The sequence below is a fragment of the Notechis scutatus genome, chromosome 1 (assembly GCF_049901735.1).
Source record: "Notechis scutatus isolate UNSWTSFEM ecotype Mainland chromosome 1, rNotScu1.2, whole genome shotgun sequence".
Taxonomy (NCBI): Eukaryota; Metazoa; Chordata; class Lepidosauria; order Squamata; family Elapidae; genus Notechis; species Notechis scutatus.
This window is the reverse complement of record NC_142009.1, coordinates 119598801-119610402: the sequence shown is the minus strand read 5'-3', so window position 1 is coordinate 119610402 and position 11602 is coordinate 119598801. Positions and strand designations below refer to the sequence as shown.

Below are 11602 nucleotides of genomic sequence, written 5' to 3'. Positions count from 1 at the left end.
TATTGTTGCACGCTTATGAAAATTTATTTGACACAGTGCAATAAAAAGAAAAGTGTTTGGCACAAGAATATGTAACAGCACACATGTAAGCATTGTTTAATAAACATTGGCATACAATATTTTTTAAAAAATCTAAAAGTTAAATACAATTCAAGGCTTTGGTTTGTTGGCAATTATTTTATGTTAAACCATAGCACAGTGCAAAGTTCTATAATACTGTTTTATAGAGCAGTCTTCAGGGCAATTCAGTCAGTGTCACATTTTGCCTGGAAACATCTGTGACAAGTTTTATTTAAAAGGTGCTTTTATTGAGGTCAAATCCCTATCACTACCTATAAAAAATATACAAACTGGCACCTTGCAATTTCAACAGTGTATTCTACAAAATGAATGTGCCATGGACATGGTGATCAGAAGGTCTGGCAAAACAAAATCCTGGATTACAAAGTATATTATAAAAATAAATTATGTAGGAAACACCAAACAAAATCAGACAAATACCAATTGGTTTGGATACTTTGCAAAGCATGTTTTCCTTTCTTACCATTTAGTTTTTTTAAAAAAACCCAGCAAACAGAGTTTCTTGAGAATTAAAATAAAAGCTACACACACACACACACAAAATCAAAATCCAATGGAAGCAGCAAAATGTACTTCCACAAGTGATCAGTAGCACGGAAGATCAGAATTATAGAGGCAGAACGTTCACAGTGATCAACGCAGAGATGTGGAGAAGTGCACAAGAATAACATGGAGTTGATGTGGCTTCTCATCTTGAGTTTATGCGCACCTGATGAATGACGATGCTCTCTAATGGGGAAAGAAGCATAGTAAAGCAATAACTGTTACCATGGAAAACATGAAAGCTTATGAGGACCCATATTACTTTTTTTTATCCCAACATATTACAGATATTTCAAAGTGACATTTCATATCATATCAAGCTTGTTAGAGCAGAACCTGGAGCATTCCAGAAAGTATTTGTCCTTGTGTTCAGATATTTAAAAAAAGGGATTATCCTTTCCACTTGTGCAAAACAGGGCATCTTCATGGAAGACAGTCTAGTTTTGTTTTCACCTATCTCAACAATCAATAGCAATAGCACTCAGACTTATATACCACTTCACAGTACTTTACAGCCCACTCTAAGCAGTTTACAGAGCCAGCATATTGTATCCAACCATCTGGATCCTCATTTTACCTCAGAAGGATGGAAGGCTGAGTCAACCTTCAGCCTGTCAGGCTCGAACTTCTGGCAGTGGGATGCAGTTAGCCTGCCATATTGCATTCTAACCATTGTGCCACCATGGCTTATCAACAGGGTGAGGAGAATATTAGGGAGAAATGAAGAACCACACAATTACTTGTGTTTAATACGATCAGTGTTATGTGGATTTCACATTTATTCTTTGGGTCTTTATCCCATGCACACATAGGAAACTGGGAAGGGACATGATGTTTAAGACTCTCTAAACCAGAGGTGTCAAACTCAAGTCATCATGGTGATGTCACATGACATATCGGGACTTTTTTCCCCTTTGCTAAACTGGGCATGGGCGTGGCCAGCACGTGTCTCATCCAGCCCGCGGACCGAGAGTTTGACAGCCCTGTTCTAAATATAGGCAGTGCGTGTAAGATAATGTCCCAAATAATTACTATTCTAATATTTGAATACATAAAGAATGAATGCTTTTTGTTTTCAGCATTTTTTAAGAAAAAAATCTAAAACTTAAGCTTTTTTTTGTTTTTGTTTTTCAAAGAGTGAAACATTATCTATCTTTGTTGGCCTTGAAAGCAAATTATAATAAAATATTTAAGATAGCTCTGTGCTTTAATTTGGGCCAAAAACGTAACGGAGAAGAGAGCAGGTTGAATACACCCTAAGCCCATGGAGCTTCAGAAGCATAAAATGTCTTGTGCGGGAGGAGGGCAGGATGGAGTGAAAAAGTACTGGATTAGGTGATGAATAGGTCAGTCCTACTGATTAACCTGCAATCAGATCACCCCCAGTTGTCCTAAGTGCAGCTTCACAGATGAGTAGCATATTCAAGAAGAACGGGTGGCAAAATGACAGACAGCAAGGTTTGTTTCCTTGTTTTACTTACAGTCATGCTGGAGTGATCAAGGATGGGCAGTGTGTGGTAGGTGTCATTCAAAATTGCCCCCCTAAGGAATACTGGGAGCTTTGGTAATATTGCCTGAGCAAACTGCCTGAGAGGGGGGGAAAAATCAATAAGAACAAAATGAAAAGACAGAATGAGTGTGGCTATGATGACAAGTCGCACTAAACTCAGTCTATGGATTGTGGTCCAGCTTGGAAGATAAGTTTGCTGTTGTCTGAAAAGACAAGAGAACAACCAAGTGGGGCTTTGGGAAAAGAACCACCCTTTCTCTCCTCCTGGAAACATTCCATTCCTATCTAGAAATATGGAGCTAGGAGGTCTGTATAATCTATGGTTAAGGTAGCAGATTTAAAAAAGTCTCTTTTTTCATATAATGTTGTCCTAGAGAAACTCCAGATATAGGAGGAGGAGGAGGCTGGGCTCTGACACCTTCTCAGTGAAATAACAGAATTGAGCTACTTCTAGGATTAATTTTTTTCCAATTAATTTTTGTCCAGCTTTAATTTAAAACTTCAATTTTAGCAATAGGAAGAAAATAACAGCATTAGCCACACTCAGTAGGCAGAAACTCCTTTATGAATGGTATTCGATGAAGAAGTTAAAGAAAATATTTGTGTATTTTAAAATATGATGTGTTTTCATTCTGAGACTTCAATAAGTTTTAAAAAGGACCCCTTTTCTTTAAGGCTTTCCAGTTTGGGTTTATTTATCTTATTTTTGCTTAGACAGCATATATGTGTGTACGATTGCTTTAGACCAGGGATGTCCAACCTTGGCAACTTGAAGCCTGGCGGACTTCAAGTTGTCATGGTTGGACACCCCTGCTTTAGACTGAGCTGTTAGGATCTAGTAAAATGACTGGATAAAGTACATTAGACAAAATATTAATTGGTAGAGACTTTAAACTGACAACAAAGATACTTATCATAGAATCCCCTGTTTTAACGCATGGCTGTGAACTTTAGATCACAGAAAGAAAAAATTATGCCTTGAAGTTCAATGTTAGAAAAAGTAATTGAGAATTGCTTGGATCACAAGACTAACAAATTATTCAATCCTACATGAAGTAAAACAAAGTTGATCCTTGGAAGCATTAATAATGAAGCTGAAGCTTGGATATTTTGGACACAAAATATAAAGACAAGAATCACTGGAGAAGACACCAAGGCTTGGAAAAATCAAAGGCAATTGAAAAAGAGACCAATAAAAGATAAGATGGCTATAAGCAATCACCCAGTATGAGTATGAGTTTATAAGAATTCAAAGAACCAGTTACTGACAGTTAATCATTGGGTCTGTTGGGTCATTAAATATCAGAAAAATTTGAATGACAGCACAACAAGAATTGGAAATTTAATTTGGCCCATGGATTGCAGTGAAAATTCAGCATAGTTAACTGTGGCTTTCTTTGAAAATTCTGGAAGCAGACCGTGTCTAATTCTTTATAAATGTCAACTGCAATTGACATGAACGTTATCACTGTCATGAGGATGTGTAAATACGTATATTGCAGCATCATTTGCTTTTTTAAAGATGGGGGTTCCTTTCGTAATCCTGTTACCAAATTGAATACTTCTGTGTTAAATTTTCATATATTAAATGTTTCTTTGGGAAAAGATTCTCATCACCCTTGCAAAGTAGTAAATGTTGATTATAGGGATGAACCAATAGGCATTATTATTAAGATTTAATCTTCAATTCGATTCACAATCTGGGACTGGTAAAAACTTAACAGTTCAAGTTCTAACCAAGAACCTAAGAGCTGCTAAAGGTAACATCTGAGTATATAGTTCCGAGTAAGGTGGTATTATTATTGTTGTTGTTACTATTTTGCATTCTGTTGGCAGTTTGGGCATAGATAAATCAAATTTTGGAATTTTTCAAATGTATAGTTTCCAGAAGTGCCTCTTATAGGAAAAAGCTGATTAAATTAACTCCTGGCCAAATCAAAGTGACATCAATACATCCTGAGGTCAAGTTTTATAATAGTTATTCTAAGATATTGCCACTAGGTGGCACTACTCTAACCTAATTCAAAAAGCAACCATTTCCCATTATACAGTACTTACTTGGAAGCACGATTAAGAGAAATTCATGAAGTTTACTGCTGGGTCACTACTTTTAACTATTTCAAAGATAAGTTGAAATGTATACCCCTATTGGTTCTTTATAATTACTATGATGGTGACACAGCTACTTGGCACCCCAATATCAAATCTGAATATCCCAACCATATAAAAACATACTGATTAAATTAAATATTGGTAGCTGAAAGTTACATTTCTTTCCTCAACTTAAATAATTTTCTGCAGATTTCTCATCTGCCACTTCTGTGTTTCAACAACTTTAAAGACCCTTCCCTACAAATGCCTCACTAAAGTGTATCACGTTTTGTTACTTCCAGAAAATTAACACAATTTAATCCAAACACACTTCTATTTCTTCTTGCATTCTTGGTTGAAGCTTTCCAACCTAGAAGTTCTTAATCCTAATGTACACAAAATTCCTACAGCGGAACCTTGTCCAACTAGTAAGATAGTTTTAACATGAGGTCAACATTTATAATAATAAAATATTACCGTAGCTCAAGCTTTTTTATAACAGTTCAGTGAAGACTAAAGGAATTACATTGATGTGGGGGGTAGGGAATAACCGTCTGTGAAAATAAGCCCCAAAAGATGATCTCACTGCCAGCAAATGACAGTTTTGATCATGCTCACAAATGTCAGCAGCTAATAGGCAATAAAAACAGATAAGAGCTTTCTAAAGCCATGGTTACTATAGCAGCTGGTGCCATAAGCCAGTTAAAACATTGGGAAGCAGGTAGCAAATGTGATCTTACACTATTGTCAAAACGACCTCTAACCCAAGTTAATTTTGAAAAGGTATCTATACTAGCCAACATTGACTTAAACCCTCACTAAACCATATCTTGAGACTCCTGTGGTATTTTAGTGTTATTAAGGCATTATATGAAGAGCAATATAAAAATGGTCTGGGATCTCATAGCGGCAGAACATTAAGAATTCACTGGATAATACCTGTTATCAACGGATGTTATACAAAATCTGCATTTTTAACAAGCTTTTTATTTGCTTCAATGATCCTTAAACTTACGGGCCAGTACATATAACTCGGGGAAAGATTATGTGCTAGTTTTGTACTTAATGAGGTTCTCTGGGATAGCAGGCACTACTTAACTCATTACTGCCAGTCTGTCCACATTGGTAGATTTTATTCTAAATTAAATAATGCGGTTCTTTTTTTTTTTTTTAAGCTAAAGTATAGCTATATTTTATCTAACAAGCAACATAAAGAGCTGTGGTCAATCTATCAAATCAATTAGTAGTTGCTGGTGAGTTGAAAAATCACCGTAAAATGAGTTCAGTCTTTTTTTCAACGTTAACTATTCCACTTACCAACAAGGCCTGATCTGATACATCACATTATCCCTTACCTCCATTTAAATGCACATTCCCCCTTTGTTTCACATGGTTATCAATAATTTTTTTTAAAAAAAATCTACAAATTTAGTAGATGCAAGGAACAGACCTGCTACCTCAACAATGTATTAAAAGCATACCTTTCCTTGGGTCATATAAATGAGTACTGTAGCTGCCCTTGATTTCTATGGTCAAAGCATTGTCTTGTAAAAGTGAATTTCATTCATTCTGTCCCTGCCCTCCCCCGTGGCACTGGGTAGCCCGGTCCTTACCAAAGATTCAATGAGGTGTAGTAAGTTTGATAAAAATGAATATATTAATTCATTATATCATATTCAATTTCTTTTCTAAGCCACATTCATTTGAGACTCTTCCTATCATTAGGGAATGTTGCACATGTCATAGGGGCAACCAACATATTGGATGACATAGTTTACATCTCTATTATACTAAAAGAAGGAGGAAGGGAGAGAAATTTTAATCCTGCAAGCATCCTTATGGCTTCAGCTCATATTTCCCCCCACAATAAGATTAAGGATATATGCTTAAGGAAAAACTAGAACTCAGTTTTCCTGGTTTCTAGTCTAGCGCTTTGGCTACTGTACCAAACTGATTCAATATTATGTGAAAGTCTCACTGTCCAAAACCATGACGGGGGACTGAAATCCATTATCAATGGACCCATCTGGGGATGGGCATGACATATGGAATTTTGCAAATTAGAATATAAAAAGAAAAAAATTAACAAATGAAGTGCAAGAAACAAAAACTGGATAAGTGGTGTATCTGTGAAACTAAGAGAAAGGGCTGATGCATCTCAACAAAGATAGCTGGGGAAAAACATAAGAATAGTTGTAGTGAAAGAAGAGCGTTGGTTGGAAACAATAATACCTATATACTTATGCATGCAAATGAAGACATGTTGTTGACTGAGAACTCAAATGATTTTCAGGAAATGTTAGCTTGGTTATGATGAAAAAGATACTATGGTTTCACCGATTAATTAATGAAATACTAAAGTACTTGTGCTTGATGGAAAAAAAGTGGAGTGAATTATTGCAAGTAATACATGGATAGTATTCGTCTAGAGCAGGGGTGTCAAACTCAATTTCATTGACGGCCGCATCAGGGTTCTGTTTGACCTGGGGGGGGCAAGTGGGTGTGGCAAGGATGGGCGTGGCCAGCTCAACATCACTCGAGTCAGGGGCACCTGTAGTGGCCCAGGTAGGGCTGGGGGGGGATCCATTGTCTCCAGTGGAGGAAGGTGAGACCAGGGTGATTTGGGGCTCAGTTTTCAACTGCAATGGCCTCCTGCAGCCCTCTGCCTGTGAAAACGGAGTTCCTGAGCTCCATTTTCACTGGCAGAGGCACCGTGGGTAGTTTTTCATTGTTTCCAGGGTGGCCTCATGGGCTAGATCTAAGCATCCCAACGGCTGGATCTGGTCCCCGGGCCTTGAGTTTGACACCCCTGGTCTAGAGTAAGTAAATGACTTTATGTTCTTTGGTGGAATGTTTCCAAAATTGGGAAAATGGAGACAGATATTTTAAGATGTGTAAATACTGGCTAAATAATAATAATAATTAGTATGTGGAAGAATGTTTGTTGAAAGAAACAAAATTATTCTACCTAAGTTGCTATATGGAAATGAGGGTTGTGCAAGTAAGGATAAATTTAAAAAGTAAGTTAAATGGGCAGGAGCTACTTAATAAGTACTTGGGGGTGCTGGATGAATGTGACTTTAACACAAAAGTGCATGAGCAGTACAGAAGAATTAGGATGAGATGGTTGGTCATCCACAGAAAATGAGAGGGACTGAATTGGAAAACAAATATGTGAAGAGAAAGTGAATAGGTTAAGGGAAAAAGAGCAATTAAGAACATTGTGGTTGGAATTGACAAGATCCTCAGAAACGGGAGAAGTTTAAACAAGCAGTGGATATAGTAGAAACAAAGTGAGAAAGAGAATGATGTTGGTGTTAACTAAATGTAATTTTTATCTCTTTTTCGTTTTTTTCTCCTTGTGTTTTTTGTTACTTGTGCTTACAATTTTTAATCCCTTTTCTGCACTTTGTACAATGTTCCTTGCCCCAAAAGGGAATACTGTGATGTGCATGTACAGTATATATCATTTTACGCTATTATGCCCAACTACAAGAAGCTGGGGGCTGGGAAATGGGACAGGAAAAGAATTTGGCATGTGTGGATTATCTAAGCAGGAAAAAATCAATAGAAACAATGTTCGTTGTTGTTTTAAATCACAGGTTGTGATTTTAAGAAACTGCCACAACAATTCAGATGCCTTTGCTGGTAAGGTTGCTTATGAAATCTATTCAACATTTGTAGGAGGGAAGAACACAGCTGTTCAGCAACCAGGAGAACAGCCTGCCTCCAAGCTGCTCAGAAATCCAGTAATGCTCATAGAAGTGCAGAAGTTCAAATTAAGGTTGGTTGTTCAAAGAAAACAATATTTCTGGAACAGAACAGAAAATAAATGCCACCTGTGTAGAAACCCTTTACCAATATTGTTCGGCAATATGGGAATTTGAGGTTCAATGAATCAGACATCAGGCTGAGGGACATCCAAGATATCAGACTCAACCAAAATATCAACATCTTACTCTAAAAAAATTGAAATCTCATTGTGATCTATGATATTTTAGACCCGTGTAGTTTGAAGAATGAGGGTTCAGTCCTTGAAGAACTGCTTAACATTTTTTGCTGCTTTTAATTAAAGTATTTTTCACCTGAAATATTTCAAAACATTTCAGTACATAAACCTTCTAATGAGGAAGAAAATGTAGCTATCTTCTAATTTCCTTCCAATTTGTGAAAGACTAATCATTTATGGCACCCTTTCAGTTATGATTCATTTGTTTATTATATTTTACTTAGAACCACTGATGGATGGCTACTTTTGTTTTATAGATTGTCCTTTCAAACAACTTAATCTCTTCCCTTCAGAAATTCCCACCAGTCTTCTAATGAACAAATCCATGCATTCTGTTTTGGCCAATATAACCATTTCATTTTAAAATGGTTAGAGTTGCAGGAAGATTAATTTTTATTACATTTCCCTCCAGTCCAGAATCTTAAGAAACCTCTCGCTGAATTTTAACAGATTATCCAATTGGAAGAAGAGGGAAGAAAGGAAGGAATTTGATATCAAAGTCTTTCCCACCAAAACTAGAAGTTTTTGTTCCATTAGCTTGCTTTTAAGAAAGCTTCCTTCATAACTGAAGCCAGCATATTTTTTAGAGATCTCTATTTTTTAAACATGCTTTCAAAAACAAGAGCAAAGCACTTCAAAAAATTCAATGCAGACAGAAGAAACATTCAAGAAAACACCATTCAGCCAATGTGTTTCAGAATCTTGTCAAAAGTTAGAAATTACTGGCTGATTTATATCATTCATTGACCTGACTGAGAATTTTAAATGATTTTAATGATGCATCAATTCAGTCTAGCTTGAGAAGGAGGAAAACATTAAAGGCTGGCTCTTTATCAGGTTTTTAGGTTCTACTAAATCACTAATGGGGGCATTTGTTCTTGCCAGTTTTTATCTGAGAAACATCAGAACTGAAGGACCAACAATATGCCTTTTCTAATGAGCTGCAATTAAACAGTCAACTCTGTTACACCACTCATTTAGATGTCCTGACAGTCTCAAATGATTACATAATGCACAAAAAAAGTGGTTGTAAAAAAACAATTTTATAATTAAGAGGGAGGTGTTTGAACATGTTAATCAGTAGCTCCTTTCTAGAAGTAGCTGAACCAGGCTGATCTGTGAGTTTTTAACTCAGCTGAGGGGACAAAGGGATTACTACATTCAGTAGGTAAGACATGCATGCATTAGTTGATGTGACAGCTTCAGCAGGTGTCATTAGTACATGCCAACACTAGAAAAACCACACAAGCAGGGCTTATTTCCATGGTAGCAGTAAAACCTGCACAACATACCCCCTGAGACTCTGCCCTCAGCCCTTCCCCCCACCAAGGGAAGAAGAGCTATTGGCTGAAGACTTCTTCAGTTCTATTTTCATAGACTGAGTCTCGGCACGAGGCTCGAATTTGGTCTGATTTCCTGATCCAGGGGCCGGCACAATTGGCTTCCCAGCTTTCATACCTTTAGATACAGGGATTCGGGTCGGGGTAGGTCTCTGGGATGACCCATCTTGTCCTGTCTGTAAGACAAAGAAAGGGGGAGAAGAGCGGGGAAACCACAGTGTTAGAATTGTGTGTGTAATTTGTGCATGTGTATTTGAACACACAAAATGTTCAACTTCCCTTTCAATCTAGGGTTGTGCCAAAATCAACAGTTAGCTTCTATACCTATGGGAGAGTAGAACCTAGCATTCCTGCTCCTAGGTTCAACATCTTAATCATTAAACTATACTGGCTTTCCATACACATACACACACATATCCTTCTATGGCTTCTTATCTAGAAAACATTTAAGACATATTTTCCATAATAAAGGTACTGAACAGACTCTATTTTCATTGATGTACTATAGCTGGAGATTCAGCCCAAGAGCAATATAACTTCTTTCAGCAAGCTGATCAAATCTAGTACAAATTATGCAAAGTTTGGCAAGATGGCCTCTGTCACTCCCACAAATTGCACTGTATCCACCCTACATTGGAATGAAGATTTTATATATGCTGGGTTAATGTTGGTAGGCCAGGTCAAGAAACAGAAGACACAAAAACTACTAGAACTCTACTTTTGTAGGGTACAATAACAGAATTGTGAAAGACTGATAGGGTTTTCCTCTGCCTCCTCTTATACCAAAGAAAATCAAGGCAGGATCATCTTGACTTTCTTTCTCATCCTGTCTTCTTTTCCAGATTGATGTTTATTTAATTGTTCTTGCATTCTTTCTTCAAGGTGATCTCCATCACCATTCAAGGAGGGAAGTTAAACCATTTTTTTAAAAAAATCCACTGCATCAGGATTTTAAAATATTGTTTCCTGGACTAAAACAGCATTTAGAGTAATCTTTCCCAACCTGATGCCCCTTCTGATGTAATGGGATTATAATTCCCCGAATTCTCTGCTAATATGGCCAAAACAGCTTTGGTAGCTCATCCGGAAATTGCCAGAGTGGTTCTTTAGTGACTTGTCTCAAAACTTTGGCATTCCTATTATGATTTAACTCCTTTTAGAATTTTCAAAATCCTGAGGGAAAAAACTATTTTCTTCCCAGTGGAGTCCATCTAAGCTGCAGACATATCTATTGTATACCACTTTATCTGATAAAGTTTAGCCTAAAAAAACCAGAAGTCTGGTGAAATGTAGACCAGTTAATAGTAGAGATCATAGCTTCCACCAAGGGTGCTAAAATTCCCAGGAATCCCTTGGGAAAGGGGGACAAAATCACTGGATGAAGCAATGTCCTTAAATCTGATTGCATCCATTCATTAGAACTAGTGGTGGGACCATAGAACTAGTGGTGGGACTACATAACGCAGTTATTTTATCCAACAAAGAGTTTGTTGCAATTTGAAAACTTGTTAAGAAGACAAATATCTTAGCCTTATTTACATTGACAATATATGTGTCATGCCCCTGATGGAGACTGACTCTGAGGAGGAACAGCCGACAGGGAGTGGAAGTGTGGCTCCGGAAGTTGTGGAGGAGGCTGGGGAAGGGCAGAGGCCGGCTGAGCAGTCAGAGGAGGATCCAGGCCCATCCCCTATCCATCCTAGGGCACGCAGGGTAGGAGAGGATAAGGGAGAGATGTGGTCTACTCGGGAGGAGAGAATCTTGATCCCTCTTCATGGGCTGCAGGTGTGAGAACTGCATAAGAGTTTGGACCTGCTTTCTGGCAGAAGCTGGAGACAAAATGTGGAAATATCTCTAGTTTATTGTTCTTTTCTGAGCTTGGCATCCTTCTCAGTGTATGTTCTGATATCTGTGGAGGTCCTCCAGCCCTTATCTTGCCTGGTTTGTGTTGTTTTTTACTTTTTATAATTTAAACAGCATTTCCTCCTTCTTGTAACTGCTTGTGTGGGAGTTTTTTCTCTCCAGTCA

The 11602-nt window shown here is 37.5% G+C and overlaps 1 protein-coding gene across 7 annotated transcripts in view; it reads right to left on the bottom strand.

The window, feature by feature from the left end:
• The window catches only part of FILIP1 (filamin A interacting protein 1), a 98478-nt gene continuing 86876 nt past the window's right edge, over positions 1–11602 (bottom strand). For 2 of the 7 annotated variants that reach the window (XM_026665194.2, XM_087944572.1), the window contains 3 exons: positions 9693–9750; positions 2106–2211; positions 1–810 (listed from right to left, as the gene is read on the bottom strand). In XM_026665194.2, the coding sequence (XP_026520979.2) occupies positions 2153–2211; positions 9693–9750 (117 nt within the window). In that variant the 3' untranslated portion in view covers positions 1–810; positions 2106–2152. Of the gene's footprint in view, positions 811–2105; positions 2212–9526; positions 9751–11602 lie in introns of those variants that run through there. The other 5 variants (XM_026665192.2, XM_087944590.1, XM_026665195.2 and 2 more) reach the window with 3 other exon arrangements.